The 22,840-nt window shown below is 40.9% G+C and overlaps 1 protein-coding gene across 4 annotated transcripts in view; it reads right to left on the bottom strand.

Moving 5' to 3' along the window:
* Positions 1 to 22,840, bottom strand: part of LOC108875410 (FERM domain-containing protein 5) — a 58,260-nt gene that overhangs the window by 19,422 nt on the left and 15,998 nt on the right. For all 4 annotated transcript variants that reach the window (XM_018664333.2, XM_051073374.1, XM_051073373.1 and 1 more), the window contains one exon: positions 307 to 411. In XM_018664333.2, the coding sequence (XP_018519849.1) occupies positions 307 to 411 (105 nt within the window). The remainder of the gene's footprint in view (positions 1 to 306; positions 412 to 22,840) is intronic.

Raw genomic sequence — 22,840 nt, 5'->3', positions numbered from 1 at the left:
CTAATCCTCTCTTGTAAACACACTTAGTTAAATTAAACTGTTGTTAATTGTAATGTTAGCTATGTAGCAGTAGCAAAAACCTTTAGCGTGCTGTAGCACATTTGTCTAATCCATACACAAACAGAAATGTAAAAGCAACAATTTTTGGCATCAGAGGGATTTGCGTGGTTTAATTTTGGGTCTCTCTTAAAAATAGACTTTACTCTTATTAAAATATCTTCTTAAGAAAATGATAAATGAAACAAATGCACATAAGCACACGCACAAAAATCCCCGATGTCATGGTCACACATGCAAGACACTCACCCGCTGTTTGTCTGGATCAACATATCTGATGCCAAAATAGTCTTTCTCCAGCAAGTTGAGGTGGTGGCAGATAAGGTCAAACAAATACTGTCCCTTTGCATCCCGCTGCAATAAGGAGAAGAAAAACAGAAATTTAGCAAGCACATCAGAAACAGCAAATCATATTTGAACATGTGGCCAAGAAAAGATTCAACAAAGAAAAGGCACCGTCCTGAGTTTCAACATGACAAATAATTCCTGCCAGAAGAATGTGTTTCAGATTTTTTATTTTAAACCCTGCCACAGATATCTCAGATTCATCCAATATTAATACACAGCCAGAGCCATCTGAAGTGTCTGGAATAAACCCCATCCACGGCTAAAAGAGGAGCTCAAAGAGAGGATGGATTAAATATGCTGAGATGTCACTGGGGTTCTGCTAATACTCTGCATTCTCAACCTCACGAGGAAGCTTCCCTCGGAGAAGCATGTGTGTATGTTGCAGAGAAGCCTGGGCATCCTCCACTGTGTCAAATATCTGGGACCCTCCTCCCTATTCACAACACTGTAGTCTGCATAACACTGCTGAACATCCTGTCTCAAACCAGAAAATTTGGATCAGACTGGAACAGATTTTTTTTTTTTTTTTTAAGTAATCCAACAGTGACACATAATACTCCTCTCAAAAGATGACAGGACAGAAAAACATTGAGAGTTGCACTTCAACATAATTTGTTGGTTTCCCTCTGGAAGAGTTTTATGCATCATTGAGGGATGCAGATATAATTTGCATAAGTACATTAAGAGTGATGATTGCAACTGGGTGAATTACTGCAGAGAGCCAGGTAGAGTATTAAGTGACTTTGACTGATAAAACACTGCAGAGGAGACACACAGTGCAAATGAGCATCAGTCACTGTGAAGAGTTAGAATCAAGACTGAGCTCTCAAACTGTATAATTACATCTGGAAAAAGCTCAATATGCAAAACTGAAATTCTAAGTGAATTCACATGACTGGATGTCATAAACTGACGTGTCTTTCGGGGGGTTACATACCGCAAAATAGTTTTAATTAAATAGGTAAAACTCTGCTGTCTGTCTGTGACATTTCATATTTCTAGTAAACGTGATTAGCTTAGAAAAGGGTAGCGATTAATCAGTGTCAGTAAGACAGCAAACATTAATCCTAGGGGTCACTGTCACTAATCACTGTCGCCCTCATCGCCAGGGAAACGTCATGCCCACGTGCCATGTCACAGGCTTGTCTCAGTGGGGGAGTTTTCTTGGAGGAGTGCTTGAATGGGTCAGTCAGCACATACATAAAAACACAGGAGTCACACTGCTCCAGGGTAATTTTGAGGCAACTGACAGAGCAACTTTTATTTAGTGGAAAGGAATTTTCTTCAAAGTAACATTCCTCAAACTTAAATTTTTTTAACACCTACCAGAATTTTTGAATTACACGAAGCATCAGTAGATATCAGCAATTGATACTCAGATTTTAGTCATCAACTGTTTTTAATTGCTTTTCTTATATAGCTGCTAATGGAAACCTCATTGTAGAAAAGCTTGTTTATGTTCCTCAAACTAATCTATTAAAATCTCAAAGCAATATCTAACCATGTCTAAATCACATGACGGGCACTCAGGTCTCAGCCCTCATAATGACTCATGAGAAGGTCAGCTGAGGTCAAGGTTGAACAGCCCCTTCACTCCTCGCTCCCTCTCTCCCCTCTCTGTGTTCGTTTGCCCTGTGACGGCAGTACAAGTATCAGTGGCAGCACTCTCCTCCATGTCATTACTCAGACTGCAGATAACAGGCACTTCATTAGGACAAAGGCCTGTCGATGCCGGGGCTTGTCGCTTAACTGCCGATGACTCTTGTGACCAAATGCCAATGGGAGCTTTGCTACTGGAGCAAACTGACCTTTCCGCAGAGAGACAGAGGGGCTTCATGGGTGCTCGCTTCTGTCACTTTGAGATTCCTCTCTTGTTGTAACATTACTAACCAATCTGATGTGCCTGCTAACTTCCTTGATAAAATGGAGAAGCACAGATCTTTGTGGTGTGTAGGAGGACAGACATTTTTACAAGCATTTTGGGAGCACCACAGACGCAAATAAAAGAAAATTTTACACCCAGAGTGGGTGGTAATTTTTGCAAACTATGGTTTTCATGAGGATTCAACAATAAGTGTTTTCGAATAATTATATATATATGATATTTATAAGAGAAACCTGATTTCCACAATCAAATGAATGAGGAAACTAGCTGTTAACCCCAGCTAGGATTTCTAGAGAAAGCTTGTCCATGTGCATATGAAATAGTCTGCAAATCCAGTAGAATCTGAATTAAGCTCAATATTTTCAGGTTTTCTGCACTTGAAATACAAAAAACACAATGAAAGTGAAATATATGTATGTTTTCTAAGTGTAAAGCATCATTCCTTTCAAATTAATCACTGGACTGAGATCCCCGCTATAGGGAGCCATAGGGAGCCATAGGGAGCAACAAAGCCAAACACAAATTAAAAATTGGTTCTGTGTGGAGAGTACACAGCGAGTCAGAAAGGACATCTGCTCTTTTGTTGCAAGGAAAGAGTAAGTTTGTTAGTATTCAACAGCACTCCCACTAACAACCCCCCCCCCCGTCTCTGCCCCACATTGAGCACAGCTGCATTATTCCCCCGCCAGTCTTTCTAATTACAAGATTGAGGAGATTGCAGGAAAGAAAGGATGTCCTGAAATTTCTAATTAATACTAATGAACCATTTCCTCGCCTGGACTGGCATCTCAATATAGTCCTACAGGAGCCTCAACAGATTTACAAAAGGTTTTATTGGTTTGACCTGTGGTGGGAAGAGTTTTAAAACAACCAGGTGACCAGGTATGATTCTGTTTCTAACATTCAGTCCCGCTGTGTTGTATTTGTTGAATAAATTCTGTTTGCAAAGCCTCGAGCCTCCTGTCATCTCCCCATGAAAAAATAAATAAATAAACTGGGAGAAAATAATAGAAAGAGAATGTTAATGTAACAACAAGCCAGTGATGTGGATGGATTTGCACAGTAGAAAATCACCTGTGGCAAAATGTCCTTGTCATACAGAAAAATATTGAAATGATAAATCTGAATCTTCATCAATGAAAGATTCTTCTGGAGGGGGAATCCAAAATGAGCTCCAAATCAAAATCAAATGTGATGCACGTTACTAAATCTAGGCTTCGACTAAAAATAAAAAAGCTTCTTGCTTTGAAAATGTGTCAGTTACAAGCCATTAATATGAACACCTACTTGATTGCCAGGTTGTTAAAAAAAAAAAACCCCACCTCTGATTGGTGTTAATCGTCCTCCAGCATGTTGACAGTATTTCACAAAACCAAAGACAGCTAAAAGTGTTCAATGTTAAATAAATTAGACATTATGAAAAAAAGTGTGAATGTGAAAAAGATCTTTCTGTCACCGCCTCTAACTGAAAACAACACGTTGGTTTTCTAACTTCCTAAAGAGCCCCCAGTGTACGATGGGCACTTTCCTTTCAGATTAATCATTAAAATGGTCTCCATGTCAACACAGGGAGCACAGACCATTAATAAAAGATTGTATCACTTTATAGTGAGAGGAGTGGAAACATGATGTCAACGACTGCGTGCGACTGCGTGTGTATGTGAGCAGTATAAGGCTAAAGGTACCTTGAACCCTGAGGCAATTTCTTTGGTCTCATAAGCAGATTGCTTTCTTTTGTCCCAGGAGGCTGAGTGATTGCACCGATTAAAATGTCAGACCGCCTCTGTCTTCTGACCGAGCTGCGGAGAGTTCAAGTCATGACCCTGCCACTTCAGTGGGGACCGAGAGCACACAGAGGCCAACACACTACCACTTACAGTTAATACAAAGCTCTCTTTACAGTACACTGTGAAATCATGTCTGTTTCTATCAAGTAACAAGCTGAAAGACTTCATACCAAGTTCAGATTCATTAATTTGGTCCATCATGCGCAATGGAGTGAAATATTGCTTCATCAAGAGCATGCATAAACACTTAGTAGTTATGACCTAACAGATGTTTAAATCGAGCACATCCCGTCAGTCTTGTAAATCATATATATATTATTACTTACTACAGGTAGAATTTTGCTTCATCTGATATCACATGATACCATTTATGATGCTCAGATAGATGTTGGTGATAGAGAGACGGTGAAGCTAAATACTCCACAAGCTTTGAACAAAATGACTTATCTCCTTGAGGTGTGGAACCAATTGATCAGCACATAGTCAGACATTTGGTGTCTTATTAGTAGCTCAATGGCAGCTCTTAAATAGGGTTATTAACTCACATGCAGCCCTGGGCAGTTTAAGGAGACACAGAACATGTAATAGAGAGTGACAGAATATCTCAAGAGTGATTAAAATGCTTCACTCAGACTATTTTAAATCATCAATCATCAAATGTGGATGCTAAAGGGACAGGACAACACTGACAAACACATCAAGATGTCAGATTGACATCTCGAGGAACATATAGCACAGCTGCAGAAAGACTATACATGCATTTTTTTTAAATGTATTTTTTTTTACCAGTGGTTAATTCATATGAGAAATGGACTGATTTAATGGCATACACAGATACAACATGATGCAGTTGTAATAAGCCGATAAACAAGACGATGCTGTGAACCAGAGAGACAGTTTGCCAGTACGGTCTCATAAGGAGAAAAGTGGGCCATCACAACACAATGAGAACGTGTGAGGATTTGCCCCAGAAATGTGAGGAATCAAAAGAATAAGTAAAGCAAAAGAGAGTTGTGGATAGCACGATATGGATAATTGCTTTTAAAGCTTCTCAGTGATAGATAGTTCGAATGGGTGAAATGTGAGTTGGCATTTAATGATTAAAAGAGGAACTCATGAGAGAGAAATGTTCTAGTCAGCTAAATGCCAAGGCTCCTCCTCAAGACCTCTCAAAAATGATTCATAATTGATATGTTTAGCTGAATTCCTGCTTGACACTGTTGGCAGGGCTTTTAACAAATCAGACCAATGTTATTGTTCTTTGGCACAAATAAAAGCAGAGAAGAGAGTGATTCAGAGATCTACAGAATAAGGGCAAGTCATATCTCCTAGTCATGCGTACATGCTACATAGAATTACACTGAGAATTTGGGAGTTAAGTTAATCTTTAATCTATTTAATATGTGATAAGACTGAGTTTGGTGCATGGCTGTGTCTGCTAATGCTTTAGGATACAGGTTGCTGCGTAATCATCGGGAGGAAAAAGGTGAAAATAGTCCAATTACAAGTGATAATTATAAAACTCTGTGATGAAGTCATGTAAGGAAAAGCTGCAAAACACAAGCTGTTCAGCAGGATGTGTCAAATTAGTGGTAGCAGCAGTATGTCTGCTAAATGCATATGTGAAAATATCGTTGAAGGTAGCAGATGTAACAGCTTAGATCTGTCCCACTGCTCTGTGTCTACTAACAGGCATTTAGTTACAAATGTTTCTGAACAAGATTAAGAGTCTACAGTCCTGCCAGCAGCTCTGTGCTGTCTTAGCACGTATAAATTACAGTGTCATTTAGTTTTAGCATAAAGTTAATTACTAGAAAAGAAAGATGAATCTTACATTTACTTCATAATTCACTAAAATACCATGACTCAGGAGCTACAGAAGCATAGGTGGATCAACAAGTTTTTAGGACATCTCTGCCTCATCCTAGTTGAGTATAGCTGTTGATGCTTGGAGCTCTTCATCCTGAAAATGCACAGTGTTTCTCTCAGCTTTCACTGTCATTCATAAACAACCCTTGCACAACACTGTCCATAGATGACTGCAGGGTTACAAACAGGATGTACCCTCACCACCTGAAAAGTGGCTCTAGATGTGCATTTGATTGAGAGTTGTTTGTGACGTGTCCCTAAATGATTGTGTGCCTTCCGGCAGGCACAAGGAAATGAATACGTTTCTGAATGAGGATCTCTGAGTCATTAGTCCTTCAGCCCACCAGTGATGGATTTCTCTGCCAGCCCAGCTCTAATAGCTTTTCTGTCACATCCCTCTGCTGCACATACGGCTAAGCATTGTGGGTACAACTATTTCAAAATATATACTGTGTAGACCACCACGCAGAGCTATGTTTTAAATAAGAAAATTGTATCACCCAGTCACTGGCTTGGGCTTTTGCTGGCCTGTGAAACACTTATTTAAAATGTTTTAGGCTGCTTTTTTAACTATCCACATTTCTGCTTACAATATATATTTCCATTGAGTTTGGAGTTGTTCCCCCACTGCACAACAGTTAGGTTCTCTTTCTAAAAAGTGTGACAAATACCCCCAAAACAAAATGAGCAGCACAATTGGTGTCATGCTTGGGATTAGCATATAAACAATGCCTCATTTTTTGGCATTTGCACAGATCTGGTGGTGATGTGCCAGTTTTGGTCTCCCCAAGTGTAGTGAAAAGGCTGACAGGCAATGACTCAGTGTCGCTAATTCAGACTATATCAGCCTCTCAGACCTGACATTTAGTCTCATGCACTGTTAACCTCTACGCGAAATGAGAACTGGGCAGTCTTACAGAATGCAGTATTATCGTAACTACATCTAGGTTTAGCCCACAGGCATGACGCATTGTACTAGACATGCACATTTGAGTTGCTGGCAAAGACTCATTCACGTTCTGACTAATGTCTGTTGTTTATCAGTGCAATAGCCATAAGCACTGCTCTACTGGATTTCTTGGCGAGGGCAGCTGTTAGTGCCTCTGAGCCTTTAGAGGGTTTTTCCATTTCATAAATGGCATTTCAGAACATTAGACCTTAACAGGAACTATTCCCAGGCAGGATCATTGTGAGAACTTATTGTTAAAAGCTGTACTACATGGTCTACTAATTGGTCTCAGGCTATAACTTTCACAGTGTATCTCAACCCTGGGTTTGTTGTTGTTGTTGTTGTTGTTTTTTAACAATGAGGCGGCTAGTTCACTGAGCTCCATTCTCAACCTCCTTGCCAAAGCTAACCCCCTGTCAGGCAAAGGCAGCTGGAGCTTACCAGGCCCGCCGTCTCTAAAATATGCGCGGACACTCGTCGGGGGTGTAATTGTTCCACTAGCACGGCACCTTCTGCTTGGTATGATTATAAGTGATGCTGTGCAGATAATGCGAAACCCCCTCTCTGTGAGGTGCGCACTCGCTGGTTTCATCTCACAATCCCCTGCTCCTGACTGTACACTGATGAACTTTGATTGCTTCCTTGTGTCTGAGTTTCATCTGCACTTTCCTGACACTTTTAAATTAGACTTTCAGTTTTCCTCCTGTTTATCACATTTAACAGTTTGGCTTGCAAAACTGTCCTTTTTGCTGCTACTTACAGAATCTGCTGACACAAACAAAACAGCAGGTTAAAGCATTGTGCGTCTCCTTCAATAAACTGCTGCCATCAGATCTTTAATGAAAAGCAAGGCTGCGTGAGATAGAGGGCATAGAGAAAGAAAAAAAAAGACTTTCTGGGAAAGGAGAGGATTCACTCAGACAAAGTTATCTTTTTACTGTCAATTGTAATTTCCCTTCTGACGTCTTGGTCTTTTTCTATTATTACTTCAGAGGGATATTTCCCAGCCGCAGCCTCTCCTATTTTTGTCAAGTGGGCTGATTGAATATGAAGCCACAGGAGAAAACATCGCTTGGGAACAGCCTTTTTGTCATTTTACCTGTACATTCTACCTGTAGAATCGCAGCTACACTGTAAAAATACTGCATTTTAAATATTAGACAAGGAAGGTAAATTACCACTTTTCCCAGCAGTTTGCACACTCACTAAATATGCAGAACAATCACTCTGTGTTGAGTATTGTGTTTGGGTACCTGTGAAGAATAGTTTTGCACTTCAGAATCAGTTTGAGCTGCAGTGAAGAAAGAGCCTCAGGGCTCCATCTATTGAGAACTTTGTCACTGAGATTCACTCCTTCTCTGTCACTTTAAGTTAGCCCAATGTGAGACTAGCTTGTCCAAAACGGTCAACTCGTCTGAGAGCCTGACAACAAGTGTTGACCAGAAAGGTGATGACAGGCACGTCCCTTAGTCTGGTGTATTTGATAAATAGCTTCAGAAGAGCAGAAAGGAGATGAGATGAAACCTGTTTATGTCTTGTTTCATTGTAGGTGTGTGGGAACACAAATAAGGGAGAAATTATGAAATTCCAGAGGAGTCACACTTGTAATGGAGCACTTTGTTTGTGTTGTTTGCTCAGGAGGGAACCAACTAAACCAATCAAAAAGCTTGACTGACATCAGTAGACAAAGGCTCTGTTTTCTTTTTGTCCTCCGTGTCTCTGGTGTATCTGCTGATCACGGATACAATGACAACAGTCTCTGTGGTCAGAGCACAGTGAGAGCCTTTTGCATAATTAAGAGCTTTTGAACACCTCTGACTAATTTATCACCTAAGTAAAGGCCATTCATAGGTTGTGGAGTGGAATTTGAATCTTTAAATATCTCAGCAAATACACAAGTCTCTAATATAAAAACCTGCAAACAGGCCCTCCAACTTTCCCACAGCCCATGCAGCAAAGACGAGCACAAGAAGCACACCGTGCAGCGTACTGACAGATGAAACCTAAAAATTGTATTGTGATAGTGTCCCCTGGTGCCTCAAACCCAAAGCACAAAGAGCCTCCGTTTATTTGACAAGATGACGCAGGTAAACTGCTTATTTGAGGGCAGGACACAGCGTTAAGGCTGCTGCTGTAAAGTCAAAGGCAACACATTAAAGTGAGCGACAACACATTAAAGTGAGCGAGAAGAGGCGAAGGCAGCAGAATGCTTTTGAGTAAATTCGAGCTTTTCTGTAGTGAGTAGGCGGAAAGCTTGATTTTTCTGGCTCTGCTGATGAAGTCACTTCCAGATGGAATAATGTTTGCTCGACAGACACGCTTGTTTTTCTGTGTGACTTTGCGGCATGGACCCAGCAGTCAGTCAACCGAAAATAACTTTTTTTTTCTTTAAAGTAATCTTAGCATTGAGAATCATAAAACACATCTCAGTTTACTGCTGAGATGCCCTCTATATTCTGGTTAAAGGGATAGCAACCATTTTATAATTCATATCGCCCACCCCATAGTACTGTACATATCAGATTTACAACAAACTTATCTGGTTTGGCAAAGACATTTTAACTTGCTTGAAGGCTGAATGCGATCAATGTGATTATAGAGTATTTGCTGTAGTTATAGAACTCCATAAAGATAAAGATATTCTTGTTCTTGCTTGCTCAGTTGGCTCTTCACTGTAGTGATGGCTGAATTTCACTCAGTAGTGCCCTTAGTACTTCTGATGACATCCCACATATTTTGTATCTGTGTCTGACTTATGCCAGAGGCAGTCACTGTACTGTAAAACAGAGTGTGTTTAGCTCTCTGAAGTAAACCACTGCTGTTACAACATGTAACAGTAGCTACCACAGCGGCTGTCTATTTGCCAGACTTACTGTAATGCATGAGCATTTGAATATCTGGGCTTGTACGTGGCTGTATAAGAGCAGCACTTGAAGACAAGTCAGTCAAGCCATTGACTGGTGGAAAGACGCTGGGCTCCATTTCTCAGAATTAGCACCCTTTGGCTGCTTTAAACGTCTCACGCTGAGCAAAAGGGGCCCTTCGACGTACCACTTCACCCTCTCCATTGTCTCCAGAGCCCCGGGAAAGATCACTTTCCAGTGGTGAATCCAGCCATAAAAATGCAGAAAGCTGTTTGGCCCCGGAGACTGGCTGCCTGTGCACACAGGCGTGAAAGGCCCACCACTGCCCCTGTGTGTCAACGCTCTAATGGAGGCCCAAGGGAGATGCAATCTTGTCAATAAATGATTTAGAGAAATGAGGTTTTCTTAGAGTGTACAGCGAGATTACTGAGTTGAGGTTGCTATTTTAGAAGTCAGGGAGTTGATAAAGCCTGCTGTAAGATTTTAATATTCACTGTAATATTTTTCTTAAGTATGTTAATGTCATATGGTGGGCAGACTAGACTGTTGGTCAGAGATAGAAAGCAATTTGATTATATCACCTTGGGCTCTGGGAAACAGTGATGGACATTTTTCAGAATTATTTGATGTCTATAGACTAAATACTAAACTATTAATTGATTAATCAAGAAATTCAATAATGAAAATATTCATTAGTTTCAACTATAACTCTCTCTCTGCAGCTAGATTTTTATACTGTAGCTAGAAAAAAACATTTTCAGAATACTGCAGTTTGCTTAAAAAAAAACATAACTAAACAGTAACATAAAGTATTATTTGTATAACATGGACTCCCTAAAGTCTATTAGTATTAGGGGCTACACTGAGGTGAGATAACCTTCAAAAGTCAAAAGCTCTCATTAAAGCCAAGTAATCCCAGGTTCCACTATAATGGGGGAAATTAGGAAATTATCTAATTGGTCGCACACAATTGGATCGGCTAGTGGGAAACAAAGAGCCATTTCAACGCCACTGAGCTCCACAGTGGCCTATAAAACTGAGCTGTCTTTGAAAACTCCCAGTAGACGCTGCAGCAAAGTCCTTGTACCGCAGGCGACAAAGCCATTACGCCTCATCAAACCCACTTTCATGACCATTTCACAATTCTCAGCCAACATATTTTTATTTTTAAATAATGTTCCTAAAATATGTAAGACCCTGTTTGGTTTGATCAAATCTGATGTGATGTAATCTCTGGCTACTTTTCATGCCAGGCGCAGCGCACTCCAAACTGTCCTGAGGTGGTTATTGAGTTAGACCGAGGGCACAGCAGCTCTGCTCTTACTTTTCACCATCTTAGAGACACAATAATGAGCACAATCATTTCTTTGAGATTGTGTTATTTTCCTTGATTATTTGGTGTGACAGCCGTGAAGAGTTTAACTATGAAAGCAAGGGCGGCTGCTGTCTGCGACCCACTGTGCTGTACTTGGCAACCAGAAACAGCGAGGCAGGACAAGCTAAAAAGTGCTGTTGAGTTGTTGGCTGGGGATTTGGAGTGACAGCTTATTTGAGAGATTTACTGTGGTGCCACTTAGGAGGCCTCAAGGAGGAGTCTCCCCATTGCCTAATCCTTGACACTGTTAGAGCCAAATTGAACACGCTGGAAATATTTTTCTTTGATTGAAGCTGCTATGCTTTGAAAAAATTAACTCCTATGATAAGTTTGTGTCATCTCTTCTAAAGAGGGACACACTGTATGGTATGAACCACTGACAATGTGTGTGAAGTTTCATTTGACATCCACAGCCGTGCCATACACACATTTCATGACATCCTTATGTCCATTATTCATGAAAACAACCAAATATTTTTATGATTAATCAATTAATCATGTGGTTATTTGAACATTTGAACATTAGGAAATATCACAATTTCCCATTGTCATCAAATTGCTTGTCTGAATGAAAACAACTATTAACTGCAGCCCAGGATAAAACAAAAACTGGAACTGCACTAGTTACGTTTTATCCAAATTTAAACATACCAATTTATTTGATAGCAAAGTGAAGTGATTTGCTTGGCAACAGGCAACATGTACATGTAAGTGTCGAGTAGCACATGCAAAGGATCTTCCGTCATATATTGCAAATATTTTAAATGTGTGTGTGTCACCTGTATGGAGAGCAGGACAACTTGCACATTTGTTCACTTTGAAACTAGAGAGGTCCATGAGTCTGAGCACAAACCCTTTGACGTCTCTGCAGCTAACCTTGTCTGAGGTTAACCACGGGGAAAATGAAGACAAGCATAACTTAATTGGTTTGCATGCTTAATTAAATGCTGGTATTTTGAGAGCAATCTGATTGTACAGCTAATATAAATTAAGCCTCTTAGGGTGAATCTCCAGAAGTGGAGCAAAAAATAGAACTTTCAAAAGCGGCCGTGAGAGCTCTTTCAAACGCCTTTCTGTTTCAGTCCCATGCAGCTTAGCTTGCTCTCTGTCAAGGGAGACATGGTGCTGATTGTCTCATGGCCCCAAAGCGGACTGAAGGTTAAAATTCTCCCATGCAATCATATAGGATCCATCATTACATGATAGGACAAAAGCAGAGATTGAATATGTGTGTTAGCCTTCCAGCAGTTTTTCAGCAGGGGATAACAAATTACTGAGCAAGTAGAGGATGTATTAACAAAAATGACACAGGTGATTACTCTATGTGTTTTAGCTTTTAGCAAACACAGTCTCTTCAAACACGTTTTGCCACATGACCCCAGAATTGCATCCCTTCCAAAACCATTCACTGACAATCTGAGTGCATTCCCATAACCACTTCCCTCAATCACCTAACGCTTAACACAAACCCGGAGGGGCAAACGCGGCCTTTTCTCTCCCCTTTATTCATGCCGTGTGAAAATATTGTTCCTCATAAGCTGATCAGACAGCAGCTGACAGTGAAAGAGACAGGAGAGGAGCTGAGCAGAGAATCTACAACGCACTTTTTACAGCACGGGCTTCTTATTTTCGCTGCTTACGGTGGCACGCCGTTGCATGTTCATCGCAGGGGGCTTAGCATAATTTTGGAGAGCGACGGCCTAAGCATTAGGTGTTAAAAATACTTTAACTTTTCTCAAAACTGAGCTGTGCCTCAAACACATTTTTTCAACAGTCTCATAGCAACAGCGGTATCCATGAGCAGCACCTCTTACAATCCTCCCCTTACTCTGGGCCTTACTTTTCATTGCATGCCCTTTGAATGAAGGTAGGCGACTTCTTGTGGAACATACACAATGTAAAGATAGCACTCAGTCTTCTTAAGTAACGGAGTCTCAAATTCGTCTTCAGCTGTCTCCCACACAGCTTACATAAGGTATTGATTTGAGTGTGCCAGACTTCAAATGGAAAAAACAAGTGAGTAAGACACAACTCTAAATAGCTTATAAAATATTTAAATCTTATCAAAGAAGATCTGTTTGACTCAAAACTATTGTTTTCAACCTTAGTGTAAGATGACAGCAAACTGACACCTCAAGATTGGGAGGAAAGAGCTCACAGAGAAACTGCTGACCTGAGGCGAAACAACGAGACACCATCCCTCCTCAGCTGAATATGTATCCCCACAAACTTAAGACTTAAGCGTAGCATTGTTAATCAAGATGAGAGTAGGTGTTTTCATGTGAAAAAACAGACAAAAAACAACTTGGATGATACATAGAAAGACCATCTCAACTGATCTTCAGAGAAGAATTGGTGGGAATTGGTTTTCTCCATAAGCTCAGTATTTTTTATGAATAGAAGATAACAAGAGGTATGCATTATCGGGCATGTGAATCAGTTGTACAGTTAAATGAATTAAAAATGGAAGATTAAATGCTATCAGCAAGGCCACAATGTGACGCAGAAAGACTGTACCACTGCAAATTCCTCAAGTGAGAGCAAAGGCTCATATGAGGAAGATATGAGAAAAGACAGAAACATTTTCACCTGCTGCTTGTAAGTTGAGGTTATCATCGATTTAGCACTTCCAGTACACACACTCATTCACTGTTTCTCCCTGACACATACACACATATACAACGCTAAAGCCAACAAAACATCTGTTACTTAAAAATATCATATGGAGACATCAGACCAAAACAACACATTCACTTCCCATGCAAGCAGCACAGGAAGAGTAAACAAAGAAGAAATGAATAAAAGTTGTGCCATCACAGAAAATGCAGTTGTACTTGTTAACTACTATAATTGCTGTTACTTCAAAAGTATCATCATCTTCTACTTCCTCATTATATTTAGCACAGCAAACTGTAGGAGTCACAACATTATTTGGCCCAGACAACAACTAGTCTACCATGAAAAAACTGACTTTTGCACATGGTTACTCTGAGGAGTACTGAAGTTGCATGTTAGCGGTGACAGCAGACGTTCTCTCAGTTCAGCTTCTGTCACACTTCAAGCGCTGTCACACTAGACTGACTCAGCCCATAGAGATGCAGTATGTATGTAGCTGAATGCTTTTTGTAGCAACTTGCCATTGTGTTGTGGAGTAATAGTATACCATTCAGGTTCCAAATACATTATGTGGTGAACAGCACTGCTCCTCGCAGCCTTAAAACTTCTACACGCTGGGCAGTTTTTTGTAGCTTTGACACATAATTACCAAAGAAAGCTGGTTGTGGACAAAACATTGCTGGAGGGCGCTGAGTAAAAGGAGTTTTGGTTTCTTACCGTTTCTTACTTAATATTCTCGCTTTGTAAATACTTAATACAGATATGCACATAAACACTGGGTGCCGATGTCAATCATTTCCCCTTTCATGCAACTTATGAAAGTCAAGCCCTGAACTGACATTTACACTTCTACAGGCCACTACCTTTGAGAATTAAAATCTTCAAATTCTAATGAAGATACAGTAGCTGTAACCTATCTTGTCTTTACAAGAGCCTCCTACTTCACTGGGTAAAAATAAGATTCTTGCCCATATTACTGTAATACCATCCAGTGGAAAAAGTAGGCTGTCAGTGTGACCAAAAATAGAGAGCTCCTTGTATTCCCCCTTCGAAAATCCAACTCAATCTACGATGGTAGTGCTAAGAAACAGCTCTCATTACAGCTTGAAGTCAGACACCAGGACAGATAATCAAATTAGATAATCGGGTGTTTTCTTTTGACATGTTTATCCTCTGTCTCAAGAAAAGTTTCCCAGGCCAAAATAAGTTGATTAAGAGTGTGATGTCAGCACAAAAACTCCCTTCCTGCAAAATGCAAATATTCCATCATTAATTTATTGCTGGATCAGTCTTTCTTTAAGCCTTTAAAATGCTGTGATGGCTCTCTGGTCTGAACGCATTGACTCGTTGCCGATGAACAGGGAGGGAGAAGTGACCGCTGAAAACCAACAAGTCAATACCATGACAAACACATCTTACTCAGGTATCGATCATTTTTCACAACAGATGAATAGCAAATGACCTAATAATAAAGAGAGAGTGAGAGTTTAACACAGCAGAACCTCTCAATGAAGACTTATCCCATGGAGGGAAACATCTACAGTCACTACAGTTCTAAACCAGCAACCAAAATTTCTCCTTTGCAAAATTTCATTTATTTAATTTTTCTTTCTAATTTCTTTCTAATAAAAACAAATGAGGTTGCAATTCCCCTCATTCTATTACAAACAAAAGATTCCCTGATGATCATAAAAGTGTCCTGGGAGGGATCCAAAGGCTTTTTTTGTTTTATAGGTCAAAGCTTCTTGAACACCTTGACTGCTGCACAGACTGACTGAATGAGGCCAGTGGATTGATGCTGCAGGTAGGAAGAAATGGAAGTCCGCTGACTGACAAGAGCAAAGACGTGACATCAACCCAGAGGGCTGATGGGAGTGCAGGTGCATGCTGGTCCAGGCTGCCTAGCTCAGACCTCGTCAGTCAGATAAATAGCATTCTGGCCCCGGAGCATCCTAAACCATCAAAAGCAAAGGTGAGCTCAGGAGAGTCACTCAATATCAGCGAAAAAAAAAAAACATCAGCTACTGTTCCACTTTCACACTAAGTGGATCTACATCATCACATCTCAGGCTGCAGGATATAGACAAGGCATGTGATGTGTGATGAATATGATGGATGCTGCAATGCCGATATACAAAGCTATAAATAGATCTAAGTAGCCAACTTCTGTTTTCTAGAGGACATCTATCCAGTGGTGGTGTTCAGTGAACTGCTCTTTGATTCCATTGTTCTCATACAGGCAGAAGACTGTAACAGCAAGAGAATGACAGTATTGTCCCATATTGGAATTTAGTGGAGTAAAAACATGCACAAAGTGTACAGAGTAAGAGTCTTAAAATAGCGCCCCCATATCTATTTATCGAATTGAATCAAATCAAGAACTGATTCTACTTCGTGTAGTTGAGCGTACTCAGCATTTTCCTGTGATTATTAGCAACAGCTACAGGTGCATTCACTTTCTGTTTTACCTCTAATTAAAAAGGTAGCTCATCTGGCTAAACTGTCAGTTTTCAACAACTGCATGTGTTTCTTGGACCTATCATCAGTAAAGCTGCCACAGATGATGGCACATTCGTTTCTGGTTTGCTCTAAATGCCATCGACCATGAACATTTGCCTCACAAATCAAAACCCACACTCAATACACTGATGCATTGCCACAGACAGTTGAGGGCTTGGTTCATCTCTGCCTCCATGCCCTTTTCCAGATGGACAGGGCCGAGCAGTAAAAATTCAAAAAGCAGAACCAGCCTGACTGATTGAGCGATGCACAAACCAGCAAAGCCGCAGCAAGGAAAAGGGCCTGGGTCACTTCACAGTGAGCAGCCAAGAGGAACAGATTGCTTCTGCTCTGCATGATCACAGTAGGGACTGGCCTGAAAGGGGTCTTTGTTTGCCCAGGGGGAAGCAAGAATGGCATGGCTTGGCTGCACAGGGTGGCATGTGGTCTGGTGTAACTGGGACCAGGGTGGCGTGGGAGGCTGCACTTTTTGCTGCAGCACCCTCCCACCCCCCATCCCCCATTTTTTCCTCTGTCTTTCCAACCTCTACTCAGTCGTGCAACTCTGGAAGCAATTGTGTCATCCAGCGCTGCAGGCAGTGTGCAGCCTCCCTGGTGAGTCTCACAAAAAATATTTTAAAAAATTTAAAAAACTGCACCAAGACTCAAATATACCATTTCTTAAAGTAAAATGCCTTTCCATGGTTAAATGAGAAAGAACAATTTACCTAGTCATCCTCAATGCCAGTTTGTGATGCATTTGTGTTGTGTTCACATGCATAAACGTTTCCCTCAAATCCCAGCGGAAGATGGTCTGGAAACCAATTAGCGAGTGCCATCAACAGAAAATTGCAGAGAGCTAAGGAAATGAGTCACTCCATCTGTACATGGTAGCATGCATGAATGCTTGAAAGCTAAATAGTTATCCTCGTAAACGCCATGACAGGAGTGAGTGCTGGGCTGAATGTGACATTTATGGTGGTGGGTTTGGTAGAGAGCATCCATCACCTCAGAATAAATCGCACGGAGCTCAGTGGTCCCAGGAGCAAAAAGTGTGCCTCAACACCATCATCACCTTCCCCGCCCACTGCCGCCGCTGCTGCTGCTGCTGCTCAGCTTTAGATGGATGAGATGTTGTAAGATGGAAATCTTACAGCACGTAAGATGAGAAACTCCCTAGTCAGCAAAGGAAAACTGCAAGTTGGAACTATGCTGATAAATTGGACAGCATACCTGGATTTACGGCTCTAGGGTGATTTAGGCTGCACATCATCAAACAAGGATAAGGGACAGTAAATAGGGGTTTGCTGTTATAAATGAAGCAATATGTTTACAAGAAGCCTGGAAACACTGGAAATCACAATACTGACACGTTTGATTAAGGACTGAGAAATCTGCAACTGGTAAAGAAGTGACTAAAAAGGCAAATGAAAGCAAAATGGATGGTGATATGCATAAATCTGTATTCACTAATATTTGTTTAATTCAAACTGCAGAAAATCTGCAAGAAGCTAGACCAAGACTAAATTTCAAACTGAATTTCTGAGCGCAGACAGACACTTATCTGCTGGATCCACCTCAAACACTGTTTTAACAATGTTGTATTTCATCTGGGGTAATAAAGGGTTTGGTTGACTTGAAGTAAAGAGAGCCGAGTTGTCTCCATCCCACAGAAACAACACAAGCCACTAAATCTGTTTTAATCCGGCCATTTCCTTGACTTTTCTTTTTGACTTTCCCTAATTAATAAATACTTGTAAGCAAATTGTAATCCCTGTTCTGGGATGAACAAGGGTGCAATAATGCCATGCATTCATTTTCATTACTAGAATTCAATGACAAGACAGAGGCAGGTGTTGATCTATGAGCATATCACTGGGGTCATGTAAAGCTTCTTTGTGTCAAACAAAGAGACACAAAACACACACATGTATGGTCACGCTGGGATCAAAAAAGGCCAGAGAAACACAGACCATACACACTCATGGATAGTTTTGGTTGAGTGGAAAGGCAATGGTGTGTGGCTGCTCATAAAGAAAAACACTGACTTGCATGAAGTACACACACACACACACACATCAGCCATCTGTATCTGGCTGTCTGATCTAGTGACAGTGATGAATGAAGGCAGGCTGAAGAGGTCTTCAGCATGATGCATCACCTATTTGAATGCCAATTGTCATCACTTAATGTGATTCTGTGATAATAATAATAATTAAAACAAATGCAACAAAAGGCTATTATCTTAATAATAGACAATCACTCATTTTTAACAGATTATTATTAGTATAAGCTTTCTTTATGCAGTCCTTCATAATATAAAAGGACACATTTCTCATAACAAGCGGCTGAACCTCAGAGGGTAGAGCAGGTTGACCATTAATCATGAGGCTTGGTAGTTTGATCCTCAGGCTAGTCCTGTCCTTGAGCAAGACATTGACACTCCAGATGTGGTTGTGTAGGGAAAACATGTAAGTTGCTGTGGACAAAAAGCATTTGTCGGTTAAGTGTAACACTAAGGAAGGGGCAGGTTTGCATCCCCTGATGGTGGAGGGATCTTGGCTAATGAATGCAATGTCACAACACAGTGTGCAGAGGTTAACAAACTCCCTGGACAGGACCACGACCTTGAATCAAATTTACTAGAAAACAAAAGTCCTGTAAACTCTGCTGTAGAAGCCTGGGGAGAACTGGAACCTCCACAAACCACCAGCCTTGAGCCCAAAATGCTGATCTCATTACCACCATGTAATCAGCCTTTTTAATGATCAGGGCCCCTTTTCAGCCTCCCTCAGATCACGTCATCCATCTGCTCCACTGGGATTCAGTCCTACTCTCCTAGCCCTGAGCCCACTGGAACACCGGCGCTGGATTGGCAGAATGTGCTAATGCTGCACCCTTCAGGCACTAATTACTGTACCAGAACAAGCGGATTTTCATCTGCGGGCTGCATTGCTCACTATGATGCGCCGCTACTTGCTGTTGTTTCCCGGCACACTGAATTTGTAAATACAGGAAGGGAAGACAGCAGTTTGTTTAACAAGTCGAACAAAATAAATAAATAAATCAATAAAAAAAGGTCTGACACCCAGCTTGCATGTCAACTATGCTGATGACTCACAGATTTGGAGATGAGAAAGGAAAAGCATTGTGTAAACAGGGGGTAATCATTAAATCACAAATGCAATGGCATCTAGTTCTGTCATGATAAAGGCATAATATGAAGTGTTACATAAGGTGAGTGAGGAAGTGCACCATGAGGTGAGACGTAGCTGGGAGCAGAGAGAGTTTGGGCACATATTACACAGCACACCTGGGGAGCAGTGACGAAATGAGCAGTTGCCATGGTGATGAGGTGCCACAGCATCCCAGAACTCCAAGGACATGGAAATGTCATTTTTCCTTGGCTGCCACTCGGAGACACCAGAGATAAATGAGAAAATTACTATGAAAGTGCATGTTTAAGCTGCTATACATCAAATCCTGTGAAGCCATATGATAAAGGAAAACGCCATCTCTACGCAATATTTCTACATAAAATGTTAAGAGATACGTCTTTAATGGTAAGTACATGTCCGTCGATCCCTTCCGGACATTAAGCCGGCCACATTTCACACCAGAAGGATTATTATTCACATACAACATACAACAGAAAGTAGGGCCGCATCTTCATGGTTCATTGGACTAAATTCTAAAAGCGGAATGTTTTTCTGTAATCCTCTCAGGCTAGCGGTTACATAAAACATCTTGATTGAGAGAAATAATCCACTACTGGATATCAGAACAGGGTCACAGAGAAATAAACCTGCAGAGTGGGTTGTCATCTAAACATAAGGGACTGTGTGCAGAGGGAAGCGGAGACGAAGACGCAGAGCAGCTAGAAAACCTGGATTCGACTGACCAGTGTTACTTGGTGTGTGTGGCATGATCCTCCACTTCCAGGGAGAGTATGAAAAGGAGAGACAGCAGAATAATATAAACCAGTTTTCAGTATCAGTATCACTCGTCTTTAATTCTCTGAGAATTAAATCTGCTGCCTCTCTGTGACCTTATTCTTTAAAAGGAATGAGGCATCCATCTGTCTTTCTCTGGCGTGGACACACTGATGGATTTGTGACTGTGCTTAAATAATATTATATTGTTGGTTTGACAGTTTGCTGTGCCCCCTCTCCTTTTCACTCGCTGCCTCCCCTCAGTGACTCACCAGGCAATAACCTTGACAAATGACCTTCAACACCCACACTTGGCATAGCAACACTGACAAGATTTACAAAGCACTTTCAAATTGGCCTTCATTTCCCTCCATCTGTCATTTTCCCAATTATGCAGGTCTGTGAACATTTATATACTCATGATTCACCTTCTGAACATCTACTGGGGATTCTGATGAAACCTGTGGGTTGGTGAACTACAGACATGTAATGCTGCCTAACACAGAACGGTATTTCATGCCGTACGCTGCCTTTGCTGATGAGGTCATACAGTCACGTCGATCTTATCATATACCTTAATATATAGTTTCTCCATATTTGTGTTAAAATGACTACGGATTACTACCAGTCATGAGGGAAAAATAAAACCATCACTATCTGCCAAGAGTACGCAGGGAGGAAAAGTAGAGCCGTGCAATATACCAAGCACTGTCCTGAGAGACAAATGCAATGTGCAGCATGTATATTACTGCCAAAAATGCCTGTGCCTGTGTTGGGCCAAAGAAAGATGTTAGCGCTGGATGCCTCATGTATTTTAGAGAAAAAGAACGTATTCTGAGGACACCCTGTTTTGAGTGTAAAATGACGACTGCTATAGGTGGGAAGTGAGTGTGAGTGTTGCGTCACTGTTTATTACTGATAACTAGCTGTCTAGTTATGGCAGAAAAAGAGCAGATTCCTCCAAAAAAGATTGTCTTGTGCAACACAGGTGTAAGCAGACAGCGGTATGGTGTTCAGCCTTGTAATACATATTCTCAAATTACATTTCACATGACAGCCTCATGCCCAGAATCACAAACATAAAAAAATAACCCCATAGTATGTTGACAGTATAAACAATTACATCTAACAGTCACATGGGCCAGCAGTCAGCCAGGCTGGCACAGAGAAAGACACTAATGCACATGCATTATGGACATGGATGTGAGAAGAAGAACATTTTCAGCAAAGGCTATGCGCTGGGTAAGCAGCTTTTAATGGAGGGGATGGACTACTCAGTTTGGGTATTCCATCTAATGTGTAATACATCCATGGTGTAAACATAATGCATATCACAGAGCTGTGATATGCATATGTGATATTTCTGTACAGCAGAAAGCGTAACTGAGGCATTAACAAAGACATGCATCTTTGAGATGGACATAAAAGATATTTGTGTTGTTTAGCAACAACTGGAACAGAGATACTAATAATACCATTTTTTCAAAGCAGATATTTTAACTTGACCTAACAGGAAAACCACAGGTGTAACTAATAACTTCAATGGTGGCTGTGCTCCATTTAGGTGCAACAGTAAGCCGTGATGTTAAAATGTCCATGATAAGAAAGGACTATTTTGCTGCAACAAAGGCTAAACAAGCCACACAAGAATATTTTAGCTGCCCCTTCACAGTCCTTGTTTTGTGCGAGTCTTTTGATAAATCAAATCAAGGTGATGTTTGCAGTGAATGAAGAGGGCAGTGAAGTATTGACTGCAAAGTGTTGCTAACTGTCACAGAGTAAACATTGGCTGACAGCTGGGCGGTAATTACTGCACCATTCGCAGAAGGGCACAGCCTTGGCAACGACTCAAACACTCATACTTTGCCCACACTACAGTTCAAGAAGATGAAAGTTCAAAACTCAGTGAAATGTCAGAGACGGGCAATATGCTGATTTCTGCCACACTAGCAAAAATCAACACTAGCTTTGGTCAAGGAGAAGTGGCCTACATTTAGTTTCATTAATGTCACTGGGAGTGCACTGACAGTTTCCCAGGAAAGAATACTATAATCTGAATATCCAGCAACCTCAGTATTCAGTAACAAATACATAATTAATATATTCACTCATTTATTATTTAGCCACTTTGAACTTTAAGACAGAGCCAGGCTGAGGAAATTATGTAATTCATGCAAAATAACAGAACCACAGTTTCATCACTTCCCTGGTAGTTGAAATGGTGACTGTTAAACCTGCTTTATTGTAGTTTCTTTTTAATGATGTACAGATCAAATCTTTTCTATAGCATGACTAAGAAACATACTAATAAAGAGAAGTAATTGAAGGATGAAAACTGCACAGTTGATGGAGTTCTGAAAAATACATGTACTGATAGCAATTGCCCTAGATTTGCAGCTATACTGAAGAATAATCTCAGCTTGATTGTGCCTCCTACAGGCCGCAGCACTCAGCCATGACTGTCACCATGATGCATCATTACCAAGCCGGCAACAACAGTCTGCAATCGCTCCCACCAAAGGGGGGGGGGGTAATGGGATGTCCTGAAGGGTACTCCTGGGGGCTTTCCATAAAGCTCTGCTGCCACTCTTCAGTTAGCTACCCTCATTAATTATAGAGAGCGGTTAATGCCTACTGTATAAGAGGCGTTTCAGGGAAA

The sequence above is a fragment of the Lates calcarifer genome, linkage group LG10 (assembly GCF_001640805.2).
Source record: "Lates calcarifer isolate ASB-BC8 linkage group LG10, TLL_Latcal_v3, whole genome shotgun sequence".
NCBI lineage: Eukaryota > Metazoa > Chordata > Actinopteri > Centropomidae > Lates > Lates calcarifer.
The sequence above is the reverse complement of the archived record's forward strand: the minus strand, read 5'-3'. Positions and strand labels throughout refer to the sequence as shown.